Source organism: Trichechus manatus, unplaced genomic scaffold (assembly GCF_000243295.1).
Source record: "Trichechus manatus latirostris isolate Lorelei unplaced genomic scaffold, TriManLat1.0 scaffold00030, whole genome shotgun sequence".
NCBI lineage: Eukaryota > Metazoa > Chordata > Mammalia > Sirenia > Trichechidae > Trichechus > Trichechus manatus.
Window position 1 is genome coordinate 4,548,066 of NW_004443966.1, and position 18,229 is coordinate 4,566,294.

General features: G+C 38.8%; 1 protein-coding gene across 2 annotated transcripts in view; it reads left to right on the forward strand.

Moving 5' to 3' along the window:
* The window catches only part of MINDY2 (MINDY lysine 48 deubiquitinase 2), an 89,303-nt gene extending 83,611 nt beyond the window's left edge, over positions 1 to 5,692 (forward strand). The window contains exons 8-9 of one of the 2 annotated variants that reach the window (XM_004374613.2): positions 337 to 531; positions 1,790 to 5,692. In XM_004374613.2, the coding sequence (XP_004374670.1) occupies positions 337 to 531; positions 1,790 to 1,918 (324 nt within the window). In that variant the 3' untranslated portion in view covers positions 1,919 to 5,692. The remainder of the gene's footprint in view (positions 1 to 336; positions 532 to 1,789) is intronic. The other variant, XM_023729683.1, reaches the window with a different exon arrangement.
* The last annotated feature ends 12,537 nt before the right edge of the window (positions 5,693 to 18,229 follow it).

Below are 18,229 nucleotides of genomic sequence, written 5' to 3' on the forward strand. Positions count from 1 at the left end.
AAAAAAAAAAGTTGAGAATTTAGAGGGTTAAAATGTTGTGGGGTTGTTAACCAATGTCATAAAACAGCGTGTGTGTTACTGTTACATGAGAAACTATCTATTCTGTAAGCCTTCACCTGAAGTACAAAAAAATATTTAAAAAAAAAAAAAATATTTACAGCAATGACAGCATCACTGAAATAAGTTTATAGCTCTCCAAGAGAAATAGAAAAATAACATTCATTTTTATATTAAAGCTCTGGTATTTTTTTAAAAGCCATTCTCATAGCTTTATTTAGGCTCATTAGTTACTGTGTGACACACATTGCTGAGGACGGTTGTAATTGAATTTCCCAGGACTATCTTATGGCCCTGTCTCTACAACAAGAACAGCAGAGCCAAGAGATCAACTGGGAACAAATCCCAGAAGGAATCAGTGATTTGGAACTAGCCAAGAAACTCCAAGAGGAAGAGGACAGAAGGGCTTCTCAGTATTACCAGGAACAAGAACAAGCAGGAGCAGCCGCCGCTGTTGCTTCTCCACAGGCCCAGGTAAAACCAGTCTTCTGAGTCTTCAGTACAGTGATCACTTTAGCAATAAAGCAATTTCTGCTGAGATAAAAGAATTTTAATTAGGTGTTGGCTCTTCAATGTTGTCAGCATCTTAGCACCCGTGGGTTTTACGACATTGTCCCAAGTTTGTGATCATTCTAATAATTTCTCATTTGGTGAAATTATTTTACTTGATATTCTAATGACAAGATATTTAAAATTTATTTTTTAAGGCTTCAATAGCATGGCAAAGAAAATAAACTACAAATTGAGCAAAGTCCTTTCCGTCAGCTGGGGGCAGTATGAGGTCCTACTGGAAAGAATACAGACTTTGGAGACAGACGTGTAGATCTGCATTTCCTGCTTCTGTCTCTCCTTAGTAGCTGCAGTTTCTTGGGCAAAGTTCTCTGCCTCTTTTTCCCTATAAGTAAAATAGAGGACAAGAATTCACTCTCAGATGTGTGGCGAACAGCAGATAGTGTCTGACATGCACTGAGCATTAAACAAAGGGTAGCACCCTTCCCCCAGTTAAATGATGGGATTTTAAGGACTGAAAATGACTATTAAGTGAGTTTCTTCTATACGTGAGATGTCATTTCATTAAACAAAAAGGCATTTCCCTCCTTTTATGTTTAACTGTGCCATGCTAGAACTGTTCCTTCTGATTTGGGTGCACAAGAAAGCAACATGCCCTTTAAAAGCATGAAGCTTTAAATATGGAAGTTCCCATTAAAATCAGTACAGAATTTCGGTTTCTAGCTCAAATATTGCATACCTCAAGCCTAAAAGTTAAAACCTACCATTCTATGATTAGATTTTCATTAAAGAGTTCTCTTATTTCACAGAATGTACTTATTCCATGCTCTCAGTTCTCAGGATCCCCCACCCCCTGCCTTGGAATGTTTATTATAGCATTTAATAAGGTCTTGAAGAACTATGACAGTTTACCAAAAAGTGTCACTTTTCTTTAACATTTTCTAAATGTTAAGATAAGTATCTCTTAGATTTGAGGCTTCAGTTAATACTATCCTGCGTGTTATTTATTGTTTGAAATTCCATTTATTTAGAAGAATGGCTACATTGATCATATATATCCAGAATGGTAGAGGCTCACTCAGATACCATGTAATACAATACACCCACAGTTTCTTTGTCCATTAGTGATTTCTTTTACTCTCGCAGTTTGTCTTTCTAGATAACAGTGATTAAGCAGCTTGGAGTCGTTGGAATAATTTCTTCCTGTGTATTTCTCTTAAAGCAGGGCCAGCCAGCACAAGCCTCTCCATCAAGTGGAAGACAATCTGGGAATAATGAACGTAAACGAAAGGAACCTCGAGAAAAAGATAAAGAAAAAGAAAAGGAAAAAAGTAGCTGTGTTATTTTGTAACAAGTGTTGGATTCTACTGGAACCACCTATATGTCTTGAGTAACAAACCCACAGGAAGAAAGGAAGAAAACCCGATAAATACCGTCTGTGCCTGATTTCCCAATGGATTTTGTTTATGTTTTTCCGGGGGAAGGTTGTTACTTAGTTACAATCAGACTTTTCCTCACATAGTACACTCTTTATAAGCTGGAATTTCATGTTACAAGTTGGAAATGCTGTGTGTTGTCATTCATGAAAAATACTGCACTTGTAGCCAAATAAGCAAATCACAGCAAATTTTGTGTCATAGTGACATCCGTAACTCATTATCAGTTAGTAAGCTATTTTATCTTCTGTTCTGAAACGAATGGAGGTAATTGATTTCGTCTGATTCCTTCCTGATGGCTAAATATTAGCACAGTAGTTTCTGAACTTAATTTTTATAATATTAAATTATGATCTAATCCATGAGAAATCAGGGGTTTAATATAGGAACTTAAAAAGCAAAAAATAAGACAAAAAAAAAAAAAACAGGAATAAACAACCTTAATTGTATATTGGACTAGTTCAGCCCTTGAACAGCTTTACTTTTCTTTAGGAATTTACATTTTAGATATTATCTGGAGAATTGATAATGGAACTTGGATTTAATTTAGATAGAAAAAATAAAGATTTGCATTTCTTTTCCAATAGCAAAATTACATAACACTAATACTCTTATCAAAATCAGATATTAATGGCTTTATAGTGTTGTGAAATTTTGAAATCTTTCATATAGGTAACTGGACCACAGTTACTATTTATTGACAGTGTGATAGGTGAGTGTAGGGACGAAGCCACAGTGGATGCTAGGCCTTGTAAATATGGGGAACGCAGAAATCCAGATAATTCAGTGTCGGCCTTTTTCTAGAATTACCCTGAACCTTAAAATTTAAATCATGTTTATTTGCTAGAAAATTAAATACACTTACTCAAGCCAATAAAAAAGCACATTTCTGAAAGACCGAGAAACTCTGAGTTTAGTGAAAAGACATTAATAAAATTCTCTTTGACAATAGATAAGAATTTGGAGGAATTTATGTCAAAGCAATCAGATTTTTTAACTTATGGGAACCAAATAAATCTATAACATCTTGTAGGCTTTATAGGATTCAGAAAGAATATTTATTGAACTTTATTATGAGGACAACAGATATTTTCCTGTATTTCTAGATATAGTTTGAAAAACAATCCTTGATAGTCCTTTTGATATATTTTATATTTAAAAATTTGCTTTAGTCATTTTTTAAAAGACTATTCTGCTGCAAATAGTTTGCATTGTAAGCTGTGGTAAATTTGTTTATTTAAGAACGTCTTCATCTGACCTTCGCATCTGCTTAGAGAATGTCTTGCGGTCTGAGGTGACAATAGACTACCAAAACACGTAGTCTAGATGTTTGAAGCTATGTCCTTTACTTTCTCCGCGATTCATGACCAGTTATAGGATAAGTCTCTATATAAAAAGTGAAGTCTTATTTATGGAAGGAAGTATTCTAAGGGAAAAATCCAGGGCCAAGCTGTGTATATCTTTTGTGTCCTATGTTGTATGTCTGTTTATGTTACACAATCTGTTATTCCTTCAGATTTCCTCTGCTAGCATGGTAAATCATCAGAGAACCAGTTTTGGGTATAAACCTTTGATACAAAATATTTGGTGAATCTCTTGATAACAACCCAGAACATGCGCACATTGGTGCAGTAAGTAATCTGATGTACTGCAGAATTCTCTGTTGCCTCAAATAGATTGACCTGAGTCCAAGTTTACTCTTGATTTCATACTAATGCTTGGAGTGGATACTCAGCCTCAGGGCTTATTTGTCCTAGAGCAGAGAGGTGTGACAGCGCATTATATTTTAATAAGGAAAAGCAAACAGTAAACTGAGAAATTTTAAAAGCACATTTGAGGCATATTTTTCTGTAATTATATACTTATCTACTTATTGCCCTTGAAAAATATGTGTAGAAGTTATTCTTTTGTTATTATCTTATTAATTTGTCCCAAAGATAATACTGCCACTCTGTATTCCCTGTGGAAGGAAAAGTCAAAACCTCACTTAAAACCAGCAGTGCTGCTATCAGATAAGTAGATTTCACCGTGTACTTATAAGAAAAAGTAAAAAATGTTATTTGTTAATTCAGTCTTTTTCTATATACTGTTTCCAAGTTAGACTTTCTTACATTCCTGGAATTCAGTTTAATATACCAAGGGTAGTAATTTAAAAATGTTCACTTTGATTACTGTCGGGAAACAATTAAATGTTCAATTCTATTAAAACAAGCAAACTTTTCACAGATACTGGTTTCCCATCCTTGAAGGTTATAAAGAATTTAGAATTATTGTGTCTTTATTTTCTTATATTCTGCTCAAGGTAACAAATTATATATTCAGACATTTCATTGCTGGTTTGGGTGTCTTGAAATTTGATAGTGGTATATTAAAGTCTTTCCTTCACAGTATTTTGTAATACTTGAAAATTATCACATATACATTGCTAGCAGAAGTTAGAAATTAAACATTTTTGTTTTTAATATTTATAGGCTAGATTAGGGGCACATTTGCATCGACCAAATCGCCATTAGAGCTGGGAAAAGAGGCAGATGAGTGCATGGATGTGGTCGCCGTACTTTCCTCTTACTTGCTCCTTAAGGTCAGTGATCAGTCTTAATTAACTACGTGAGAACTCTCTTCATGTCTAATCCCATTTCATTGACAATGCTGTGATTTACACATTACCAACATTAGAAGTGTGTGTGTGTGCGCGCGCGTGCAGTTTTGGAGCAAGTTTCCGTGGCTTTCATTAGATTCTCAAATGGATCTGGGGACCTTCCCTCAAACTTAAGAATCACCACTTTAAGAACACACACACACACACGTATGTACGTACAAACACACTAGCACTTTCAGGCAATGAAATTGCCCTTGGCTGCTTTCTGTCGTGTCTTAAGCCAGCCAGGTGTGTTTAGGTAAAGTAACGTCTTCCATGTCGTGAGGTGTCAGGTTAGACACTGTTGAATGAGCCATAGATTTAAGTTTAAGAGCAGGCGTTGGATTGTATCTTGTTTTTACTGTCTCACATCGCCAGTTTTTGACTTCTTAGCCTGTATTATGTTTAGAATTCTTCCTCATACTTCTTAATCTGAGCTTAATTAAGCAAGTTAATATCAGAGAGTAGTTGACTGAACCTAATATTAACCATTGTTTACTTTCACACAACCTTTTTAGGATTTTTTCAATGAATCACAAACTCAGCTCATTAAGAGACAGAAGATCTTAAAAAAGGACTGGAAGTCAAATAAATCTTTAAGGAGAGAATTGTGGTTACTGTATTAATATTGGCATATGAAGCAGATACTTGTAAAACCATGGTGGAGAAAGATTAAGGCAAAAATTTCTAGAACTGTCCTCAAATAATCTCGTTTGTTAAAGAAAAAGCAAATTGATTGCATTTTGCTTTACTTTCTTATCAGTGTCTTGGTTATTTTAAAACATAACGGAAAGCTTATGGGCTTTGCCTATCATACAATACTGAGGCATACAATTTAAAATATAATTGAAAACTTACTAATATTTAATAAGACAGAGGCATTAAAAAGTCTATAGTTTCTACTTTAAGGAACTGGAAATGTAGAATTCTGAATCATTTCATTTGTAAAACCCTGACTTTCTCTCTTGCCTTGGGCAAACTTTTTGTGCCTCAAGAATTTACTCTTTAAAATACATAAAGAGTGCTTTTTTTTTTTTTTTAAAGTGCTTTGCACTCCTGAATAAAGGGCATAGCATAAGCACAAAGTATTACTTAAATAATCACAAATACTAAAGACTTCCTGTGCAGACTTTTTTTCCAGTGACTCATACTTCTTCAGTCAGTTTTTTTAATGCTGTCAAAATTTGTAGAATTTTCTTGTCTTTGAGTATGACATAATCTCTTCTCAAAATGTATTTTACAATTGCTTTTGTGTTTGGTAGACTATAAGGTCAAAATCAAGGGTACTTGGGAAGCAGCATAAAAAGCACTTAGAATTTTATTTTTTCCCAATATCTTTCACAGGTCTAAGTACTTAGATTCTCTTTACCTTTTCCTCCATGGAATAAAGTACAGTGGTTTCAGGTTACTAATACATGTATGTAAACTTTTTGCATGGATAGAATTTATTTAGATCTCTCAAGTATTGTCATTTTTAGGGCTAAATTATTTGTGTTTTGTGGTATAAAATGTTATTTGATAATGTGCAGTTAAAGTCCTCGTAGAGAATGAGTGAACATGGTAAAGGAATGCATTAGAATCCTGGAGTTCTTAGGGTCTCTGATAACTTAGTGCCCTGTTACTCATGTCCAACACCTCTGAACTGCTGGGAAAACATTATGAAGAATTGAGGTTACTCTCCCTCTCTCAGGTGATACTTCAAGACAAACTAAATTTTAAAATATGAGGTTTCCAGAACAAAACAAATGGCAAAATAGAGATAAGGGAGTCTCAAGAACAAATTATAGGACTCCAATAAGTTTAACTTAGTTTGAAGTTCTATCCAACTTTTAATTTATACACATCTCTTACTTAATTATGGCATTTCTGCTCTTAAGAATTAGAGTTTAATAAACTGTGATATGCATACATATTTTTACATGAAGGATTCTAGTTTCTAAATTCACTTTTATGAGCTCAAGCAATTTAAACTCAAAAAACACGGTAAAAGTCTTCAGCTATTGCCTCAGCTCTGCTTTGTCCTATTGCCTTGAAAAGGAAGAGATTGACACTTGTCTGCCTAGCACAGATATTTTTCAGGGCATGGTACCCTGCTCTCCCAGGTAAGGTGTCAAAATACCATGTCAAAAATACAAAGCCTAAGCTTTGAACTACAGTAGTACTTAAAGAACAAAAAGGTGTATCATCCTTCTACATCGAGCCTCTCTGCTTTATGTGATACTCATCTGAGGATTCTTCCAGCCACTTAGTGATTTCTCACCACTAGCTCTATAGACTTTACATCCATCCTCGCGGACTTAGTCTGCGCTGAGAGGGAGAGGTGCCTCTATAGCTGAGTAGATACACAAAGCAAAGTTATTTTGAAGGTGATCCTGGTTTCTTTGGCCCTAGTAGCTATTGTACAGCTTTAAATAGAAAGGAAACTGAAATGCCCTACAAAGCAGTTCTAGCTGATGGAATGTGTTTTATACGAAGGTTGGTACTGAATCCGTGAAGGTCTGTCCTGCGTGTCTGTCAGTTTTGTCAGTGTGTGTGTGTATGTGTGTGCGCGCGTTCTTTTTTACATTTCAGTGGTATGACATAACCAGTTTTTTCAGGGTGCATAGGATATCTTAGCTTTACAGACTTTTTAAGATGAAGCTTTGAAAAGCCTCTAGTGGTTTCTGTTAAAAGGCCGTCTGCTTCAACAGAAGGACAGTTATTGTCACAGATCCCCTCATCACAAGTAGGAGACTATAGTGCAAGACTGATGTGTGGTGGCTGCACGGCAGTCAGCAGACGGCCCGTCTGCCCTCAGGAGATCCAGAGGGGTCCTGAAAGTTCTGTCCCGAAGCCAGTGCATGTGGCTGTTTCTCCTGATGTTGTGCAGAATAATGGGATTGGGGCATCTATTTGGGGAGCAGCAAGAGGAATGGTATAATGGCTGCAGAGAAAGTAATCTTGAAATATAGCAAAAAGGGGAACAAGCTCTCTTCCTCCACTTAACTATCAGGACTGCTCTAGTCAAGAAGTTGCTGTGACACATCTCTTTGTGCCAGTTTAAGATTGCAGACCAATCGAAAGAGTTTAAATACCCAGACTGTGTATGGGTGCCTATTTTTTCTCCTCCTTTCCTTTGCTCTTAATACCCTTTCTACTTCTGAAAATAATTCATCTGTTTTGCTGTGACCAGCTTTAATTCCAGTTAGTTTAAGGATAATAGCAGTCCTATAGATTAATAGGAAAGAGCATTGAAATACATTTTTTTTAATAAAAACACCGTAAAAGCATCTACCCACTAGGGTAGAACTGAAGTTCTATGAAAGAAACTTATTGTTTTAAAGGCTAATTATGCTAAAACTACTTAATTCTAAAACCTGTGTCTTAAGATTCTGAAGTTTCACTTTTGGAGGATATTCCTAAAAAGGCATATTGAACATAGCTGGGAAAGTAGAAAATATGTCTTACAGAATTTTTCAGTATTATTCATTTAATTTCATATTTGTTTATTGTACCACAAGGGCAGTGTCATTGTTGAACTAAAATGTTGGACTTTTTGTTAATATACTTAAAACTGTAACCAGTGATAACACCCTTAGTATTTTTTATTATAGATTATATTTTATTTCAATAAACTTTGATATTTAGACCAAACAGTTTTTCCGCTATATATATTTAACTTGTTAAGCTACTTCTTACAAATTTAAGAATGGGGATACAGAGAATTGACACTGATTCACATTTACCTAGTTCACTCTTAGAGTAGTGTGACCAACTCTTGATAAAGAGATTTTTCCCTCCAAAGGCAGTGAATAACCAAACAACTCCAAGCCAGAGCCCTGGTGGTACAGTGGTTAAAGCGCTCGGCTGCTAACTGAAAGGTCGGCAGTTCAAACCCACCAGCAGCTCCACAGGAGAAAGATGTGGCAGTCTGCTTCCATAAAAATATCAGCCTTGGAAACCCTATGGGGCAGTTCTACTCTGTCCTTTCGGGTTGCTATGAGTCAGAATCAACTCGACAGCAGTGGGTTTGAGTTTTTTAACTCTAAGCCATATAACAGTCAGCTACCCAATCCCAATGGTAGATTTGTTGTATCTGACACTTCTATCCTCTTGGAGGACTAAATTAGAAAGAATTGATAAGGAATCATTTTCTCTTTCCATGGAGCCAACCCTAATGTGAAGGTTCTGTTAGTAATTTAATGTCCAAACCAGCTAATATCTGACATGTCTCTGTGAAAGCTTTCTTGGACTCCCAGCCCCCTACGCAGAATTAATCACTTCACGTAGCATTTTGTGGACTTCCCACCATTTATAACATTTAAGCTGACAGCCTTTTAAGGACAGGGATCATTTCTTACTCATCTTGGTTTTTTTTTTTTTTTTTTTTGGTGGGGGGAGCATATTACATAATCATTGGCATTTAGAAAGAACTCAAATATTAGAGGAATTTTTAAAGATACTTTACACTTATTGTTTGCCTGTTCTTTAAATTCAAAGAGAAGTAAATTGGGTTATTGAATCAATTTTCCCTTTTAGCATAAAGTTATGCAGATAGAGGGTACTGAAATCCTTAATTCTTTATGCCCCTCTGATTTTCCCTGGGTGATATCCCCCTGCACACACTTTGAGGGACAGAGTAGCTGGGGTAGAGGCCTGGGGACCGTGGTTTCAGGGGAAATGTAGGTCAACTGGCATAACAAAGTTTAGTAAGAAAATGTTCTATATCCCACTTTGGTGAGTGGCATCCGGGGTCTTAAAAGCTTGCGAGTGGCCATCTAAGATGCATCATTTGGTCCCAACTCACTTGGAGCAAAGGAGAATGAAGAACACCAAAGAAACAAGGAAAATATTAGCCCAAGAGACAAAAAGGTCCACATAAACCAGAGACTGCATCAGCCTGAGACTGGGAGAACTAGATGGTGCCCGGCTACCACCAATGACTGCCCTGACAGGGAACACAACAGAGAGTCCCAAACAGAGCGGGAGAAAAGTGCAGAGCAGAACTCAAATTCACGTGAAAAGAGCAGACTTAATGGTCTGACTGAGACTGGAGGAACCCCCGAAGCCATGGTCCCTGGACGCTCTGTTAACCCAGAACTAAAACCATTCCTGAAGCCCACTCTTCAGACCAAGATTAGACTGGACTATAAAACATAAAATAATACTCGTGAAGAGTGTCTTCTTAGTTCAGTCAGATACACGAGACCAAATGGGCGGCTCCTGTCCGGAGGCAGTCTGAGAAGGTAGGAGGGGACAGAAACTGGTTGAATGGACACAAGAAATCTGGGGTGGAAAGGGGGAGTGTGCTGTCACATTATAGGGATTGCAACTAATGTCCAATAACAATATATGTATAAATTTTTGTATGAGAAATTAACTTGAGCTGTAAGCTTTCACCTAAACTACCATTAAAAATGTAATAATCATAAATTCCAGATAGATAACTTTAGAAATTGTGCCATGTTCTCCTGGAGACTAGTGAAGTTGCTCATTTATCAATAATAAAATATACCAGGTGAAAAACAATATACATTCACACACACACACACACACACACACACACACACACACACACACTCCAGGAGACCCAGGAGGCTAAAAGATAACAGTGTTTCTTTTTGAGGTGATGAAATGTTCTAAAATTGACTATGGTGATGATTGCACACATCTGTGATTATATTAAAATCCACTAATTGAACACTTAAATTGGGTGAATTGTATATGTGAATTATATCTCAATAAAGTGGTTTTCCGCTGCTGTAAAATCAGAGAAGGTGAGTCGGGGTTGTATCCCTTCACCATCCTTATTCAATCTGTGTGCTGAGCAAATAACCTGATAAGCTGGACTATGAGTAAGTATGCAGCATCAGGACTGGAGGAAGACTCATTAACAACCTGTGATATGCAGATGACACATCCTTGTCTGCTGAAAGTGAAGAGGACTTGAAGCACTTACTGATGAAGATCAAAGACTACAGCCTTCAGTCTGGATTACACCGCAACACAAAGCAAACAGAAATCCTCATAACTAGACCAATAAGCAACATAATGATAAACGGGAGAAAAGACTGAAGTCAAGGATTTCATTTTATTTGTATCCACAATCAACACCCATGGAGCAGCAGTCAAGAAATCAAATGACATACTGCATTGCACAAATCTGCTGCAAAAGATCTCTTTCAAGTGTTAAAAAGCAAAGATGTCACTTTGAGGACTAAGGAGCACATGACTCAAGCCATGGTAATTTCAATTGCCTCATATTCATGCGAAAGTTGGCCAATGAGTAAGAAGACCTAAGTAGAAGTGATGCCTTTGAATTATGGTTTTGGTGAAGAATATTGGACTGAGGGAAGAACAAACAAATGTATCTAAGAAGAAGTACAGCCAGAACGCTCCTTAGAAGCCAGGGTGGTGAGACTTCGTCTCACATATTTTGGACATGTTATCAGGAGGGATCAGACCCTGGAGAAGGACATCATGCTCGGTAAAGCAGAAGGTCAGCGAAAAAGAGAAAGTCCCTCAACGAGATGGACGGACACAGCGGCTGCTACAATGGGCTCACATGTAGCACTGATCGTGAGGGTGGCGCAGGACCTGGCAGGGTTTCCTTCTGTTGTACATGGGGTCACCGCGAGTCGGCACCAACTCAACGGCACCTAACAAAAATAACAACAAAATGGTTTTAAAATATTCTTGACAGGATTTTAGCAAACCAAGTCTAGTGATATGTGAAACAGAATAATACACCATAACCAAGTGGGAATTTTCCCTGGTTGGTATGCAAGCTTGGTTTGACATTTTAAAATCAGTCAGTGTAATTCACCATGTTAATGGAATGAAGGAGAAAACTCAAGAGATGCACATACCCATTCATAATAAAAAGTCTCAGCAAACTAGGAATAGAAGGGAATTGCCTGCACTTCATAAAGGGTATGAAAATGAAAAACCTACAGCTGACATCATACTTAATAGTGAAAGATTGAATGCTTTCCCCGTAAAACTGGGAATAAGGCATGGATGCCTGCTCTCACCACTCCTATTCAACATTCTGTTGGAGCCAGTGCAACAGGTATGGGAAAACAAAAAAGACATTTAGATTGGTAAGTAAGATGTAATGCAACCTTTGTTCCCAGAAGATATGATCATGTACATGGGAAATCCCTGAGGAAACTACAGCAAAGCTACCAGAATTAATAAATTTAGCAAGGTCACAAGAAACAAGGTCAATATGCAAAAGTCAATTATATTTCTATGTACCAGCAATGAACAATTAAAAATGTTAAACACCATTTACAGTAGCATCAAAAAACAAGAAATACTTAGGGATATTTTTAACAAAATTTCAGCGTTAAGACCTGTATACTGAAAACTATAGCACATTACTGAGGGATTGAAGAAGTCCTATGTAAATGCAGTAATACACTAATTATGAATTGAAAGACTCAGTACTGTTTGTTAACATGTCAGTTCTCCCCAAATTCATGTATACAACACAATTTCATTCAATGTCCCAGCAGGCTTCTTTGTAGACATTGATATGCTGACTGTAAATTTTATATGCAAATGCAAATAAACTAGATTAGCCAAAACAATTTTGAAAAAACATAAAGTGGAGGAGTTACATTACCTGATTTCAAGACTTAATATAAGGGTAATCAAGACAGTGTGGTATTGATGAAAGACAGACATATAGATCGATGAAACAGAACAGAGTCCAGAAATAGATTTTTTTTTAAAGGTAACGTATAAGATCCCTGGGCGGCCCAAACGGTTTGCGCCCATCTACTAACCAAAAGGTTGGTGATTTGAACCTACCCAGTGGCACTGAGGAAGAAAGGCCTGACAATCTGCTTCCATAATGATAACAGCTAAGAAAACCCTATGGAGCAGTTCTGCTCTGTAACACTCAGGGTCGCCGTCAGTCAAAATCAACTTGAAGGCAATGGTTTTGGTTTTCGCTTAAGGTGATTTTTGGGGAAAAGATAGTCTCTTCAACAAACTGTCCTGGAAAAACTGGATATATCCACACAGGAAAAAAGTAAACCTCAGGCCTTAACTTAATGCAGACACATAAATTAACATGAGATGGATTTTATCTAAATGTAAAAGCTAAAACTATGAAACTTCTAGAAGAAAACAAAGGAGAAAAACCTACGTGACCTTGGGGTAGGCAAAGATTTCTTAGATAGGACACAAAAACCATGAACCATAAAAGAAAAAAATTGATAAATTGGATTTCATCAAAACAAAAATTTTCTGTTCTTCAAAAGATACTGATAAGAAAATGAAAAGGCAAACCATGGACTGGGAGAAGGTATTCCCAATAAATATAAAGAAGTTGTATCCATAATACATAAGGAACTTACAATTCAATAAGACAAAATAGCACAATTAAAAAATGGGGTAAAGATTTGAACAGATACCTCACAAATGAAGATACATCAATGGTCAGTAAACCCATAATAACATGAGGGACATCATCTGTCAGCAGGAAATACAAAGTAAAATCACAATGAGATAGTACTCCACATCTGCTAAAATTTAAAAAATTGCCAATACCAAGTATTGAGTCTATGCTGCAAGGTGGACTCAACATTGCTGATGGGAATGTAAAATGGTACAACCACTTCAGAAGTCTCTTCGGAAGTTTCTTGTAATGTTAAACATACTATATAACCCAGCAATTCCACTTCTAGATGTTTACTCAAGAAAAACAAAAACATATGTCCACGCAAAGACTTGTACACAAATATTCATAGTAGCTTTTATTCGTAATAGCCAAAAACTGTCAACTACTCAAATTTCCATCTAACAGGTGAATGCATAAAAATTGTGGTCTATCCATACAATGGAATATTTACAAAGCAAAAAAAGAAACTGCTGATAGACAGCAACATGGCCGAACTGCAAAACGATTTTGCTGAATGAAAAAAGCCTGACACAAAAGAGGACATTATCGTTTGATCCCATGTATATGAAATGCTAGGAAAGAGAAAATCTCTAGCAACATGAAGTTGATCAGTGGTTGCGTGGGGCCAGATACGTGGCTGATGTCAACAACAACTTTTAGTGATGGAAATATTCTTTATCTTGACCATGGTGGGGGTCACTTGGGTGTATACAAACCTGTTGCTATCAAGTCAATTCCCACTCCTAGTGACCCTGTAGGACAGAGGGTTTCCAAGGAGCAGTTGGTGGATTCCAACTGCCGACCTTTTGGTTAGCAGACAAGCTCTTAACCACTGTGCCACCAGGGCTCCTTGAAGAGGTCAGGTAAAGCCAAACTGACTTAGCAGTAATCACTATGTAACAGTAATTCTTGTTCTGATGTAAGGGTGCTTTGTAACGTTGTCCTTACATTTCTGAGGAGTGTTAGTTATTTTAAAACTAAAGAGTAAAGGGAATGATTATTACTGAAAATAATTTTGTCCTATAGGAGGGGGAGTGTGAAGACATAGTTTGCAGTGTCAAACCCACTGCACAAGCCATTGGTGATTACTTCCCGTGGATGCCCTGAGGATGGAATGATGACATTCTTGTGAGGACATGCCTGTGTTTGAAGTTTGGTCCCACCGCTGGATAACATTAGGATTTGGGGCAAACTGCTTCTTAGCTTCCACATCTATGAAGTAACTACACCTAGACCATAAGCTTGTTGTGGAAATTAAATGAGTTAATGTGTGTGAATTACCCACCACAATGCCTAGTGCATAGTGAAAACCAAAAAAAACCCAAACCCGTGGCCGTCGAGTCGATTCCGACTCATAGTGAGAAAAACTATTCGGCAGAGTAGAACTGCCCCATAGGGCTTGCAAGGAGCACTTGGTGGATCCGAACTGCTGACCTTTTGGGTTAGCAGCTGTAGCTCTCAACCACTGCGCCACCGTGTTTCTAGTACATAGTAAGTGCTCCGTAAATATTCTGTCACGATGCTCATACTCACATTTAACATGCGTGACACATCATTACCTCGTTGTGTGACGAGATCGGTTCCCCTTCCGCTTTCCTGTGTTTGGTTAAAATGATCAGGTGGTTACAATGATCAGATATGAGTGAATTTCGAATTATTATAATGGACGTTAGAGCTAGCGGGAACAGAAGGCTCATAAGTCTATGGACGAAGAAATTGGGGCCCACAAAATTTACATGATATGCCCTGGGTAGTAGAGTCAGAATCCGAATCCAGATTTTCTAACTCAATCTAGTCTGTTAACCTCGGTACTAGGCTCCAACCCGCTGAGACCCTTTGTAAAGGTGCCCCTCTAACAGAAAACAAAGGAGCACTGCTTATCTAAACAGCACACAATGTTAATCATAGCGTTTCACAGCTCAGTCAGTACAGTTCTGAAATCTCTGTACACAAATTCCTAACGGTGATGCTGGGACCCCCTTCCCTCCGCCCTCAGCACTTTAACCATGTAAAGGAATTAATCATCCATTAACCAGAAAAATAATCAGAGCATCTCATCGCACTGGCAAAAACATGAGGTTTGAAATACAGTATAAAACGGAAACCTGTCAGACAAGAAAAATATTTTCCACTAAAACCGTAGAAAAGCGATGGGCGGACCCTGTAAAGGCAGAAAGCGTGCGAGCCGTCCATTGAGTTCCGGCTCTCACAGGTCTCCCTGTGCTCAAACAATGGGTTGAAGCAGTCATGAGGACAGCTGTGCTTCCAGAAGATTGCCAGCTGCTCTTCAAAGAGCATTTGGTCTTACCTGCTCTGAGCTACACCTCTTCTATAGGGCTTCTCAAGGCTGGCTGCACATCTGAAACCTCTGGGGGACCTCTGGCCGGAGGGGGTGGGGGTAAGACCTGATTTCCCCAGTCGGCACCTGTACCAGTCCACTTCTCTCTCCCGGGACTTTTTCAAATGAGGTTTTCTCTGTCATAAAATCATGACTTTGCTAGAACAAGAGAAATAATGAATGGGATTGGTTCGGTATTTCACACATTTTCTCACTTAAATCCTCACAACAGCCCTGTCAATTGTAAAATAAATTGCCCATAATTGTACACGTGTAGGAAATGGCACCACGGGCTCTCGAGGCCCTCCCCTCCCCGTTCCACAGCCTAGGGTCTTTAGACAACAACCTGTGAGGTGTCCCAGAGCGAAGGGTTTCCCGTGACACTCTCACCTGATGTGGCCTGGTGCTAGGGTGGGAGTGAAATTAGACAAGGTGATGCAGACCTTGCGAGATTGCCTTTCCAGACGCCAGGGAGCTGGGACTGAGACGCCAAGGACGGCAGATCCTTTGGGGAATAAAGTGAGAGGCATTAAAGAAGCTAACAGTGACGTAATGGTAGGAAAACTAGGATACTAGAGGACTGTTCCTTATTTTATGGTATCAAAATTCTTTGAAACTTTCAGTCTTGAGAGTATATTGCCACATCCTTGAGAGAAGCACTTGTCAGTTATCTGACCCATTTTCCTCCTTTCTCTCAACTCCCAAATGCCTGGCACAGTGTGGTAAGTAAATTAATGAATATATTTAGTGTATTTTGATATCACTAGAAACTTGAGAGAAAAAAAAGAACAGTCTTTGTCCAAATGACTTGGCTATTGTTTAAGCTTTTGATGGGCTCAGTCAGTCTCTAACAAGCCTATGAAAATTTAACTATCAAGCAGACTTGATACTTAACTTTCTTAATCTGTTGGCAATTCCAGGTGGGAAGCAAAACATACCCTCACTGAGCATGGAGCTGCAGCAGCGATGGCTTCATGGCTAATGTCCTGTCTGAGGTGGGCATCCCCCCTCAGGGCGCTCTGGGCAGCCTGTCCCTAAATGATCCCAATTCTCACTGGTGGCTGCACCAGGGACTGGCCTGGGAGAAGGCTTTGGCCTCTTCAAGCCCTCGCTTTTCCACCAGATACCCCCTACCCCAAAGTTACCCCACTTGAGTATGCCATCTTAGAAGGGTGTGTGTGTTATACCAATGCAATTTCAATACAAAGCCCAGGCCCCCCATTGCAGCCAGGCTGCTGCCCCTAAACCCCTACTATAGAAATTCTGAATCCTCCACGTTTGCTCATTCAGCAAATATTGAGGGCCAGGTGCTGGGGATACAGACGTGAACAGACGAAAATCCCTGCTCTCCTGGAGCTTGCACTCCAGAGGGAAGAGACAGATAGATGGCAGATGGGGAAGGAGGGAGGGTGAGGGGTTGCAGTTTTAAATAAGATCAAGGAGGGTCTCGCTGATAAAATGACATTTCAGCAAAACCTGGAAGGAAGTGAGCCACGTGAATACCTGGGGGAAAAGCACTCCAGACAGAAGAACCATAAAGCACGGACGCCTTGAGGTGGGATGATGTGCTTAAGAAAAAGGAAGAGGCCAGTGTGACTGGAACAAAGTGAGCAAGGAGAAGGGCAGGACAAGATCTAGACACCAAAGACTGGACTGATTCTAAGAGAGATGGAAGACATTAGGGCAGAGGAGTCGGCCTTCTAGAGAAAACTGTGAGGTGTAGGGGTACGTAAGCTGAGGTGATCCAGCACAGAGTGCACAGGCGAAATGAACGGTCTGAGGAGTCCACCTTCTAGAGAAAACCGTGAGGTGTAGCGGTAGGTAAGCTGAGGTGATCCAGCACAGAGCACACAGACGAAATGAATGGTATGAAACCTGCTCCTTAGGAGGGGCTGGAACAGCTGAGCTGTGACAGAGAGAGAAAGGAGAGAGAAGCTTATCTGGTAGAAAACACTTTGGGATTCCAAAACCAATTTGTTTCAGGTAAAAGTAAGAGTAGTTGTTGAATGATACACATTAAGGGATGCAGGGAAGAGAAGTTAATGTTATCTCGGCAGCCTCATTGATCTGAAGTGACTAAACGTTGGGGTGGATGTGTTCGTTTGTAGGGAAAATTCAACATGTTAAATTGGAGGTGCTGAGAGTAATGCTAACCCAGCCTTCATGGGGGCTGTAAGAGAGCCATGCTTCAGGTAATGAGTTGGATTAGATGGGGTTCTTTATGAAAAATGCAAAAGTAATTTGACATTGAAGGTACTTTTCCTGGTAAGGATCCCGTTAAGTATTTAGTTGTTGAGGCTGGGTTAAATTTTAAGGGAGGGAAACAAACAAAGGCAGGAGGTTTTTAAAATTTGTCTTTATTTCATGTATTTAAGAGGTTGGTAATTTTTTCTATTTCTAGACTTTTTTCTTTTCTAACTATTTTTGGCATATGTGGTTTCTCTGACTTCATTGTCTTTCCCCAAGCTTACTAAGGACTGGCTCTTACTTTTCTTGAGCCATTGTAAGCCGTTTCTCCCAAATCACTGCAATCTACAGCATTATGGCGAAGCACGTGGATTGCTCATCAAGGGCACGGGGAACAGAGAGCTTCCTCCTTTCTCTCGGCTTCCAGGCATCTGTCCTCCTTTATGAAGTCTCTACGTCTCGTTTTTACCACTGGCCACAAGCCAGCCAGGCCTCTGCGAGCTGGTGCCCCTGAACCTTGAGGGCTACTCAAGCTCAACGCCACAAGGTAGCCTGTCAGGTTTTCTGAACTTGGAAAAGCTATTAGGGGCAACCTGAGGAACAGAACAATTTCTTACACTGTTTGTAGGCTGTTGTACCCTTGAGTTTAAGTACAGGCTGACTGGAGCAAA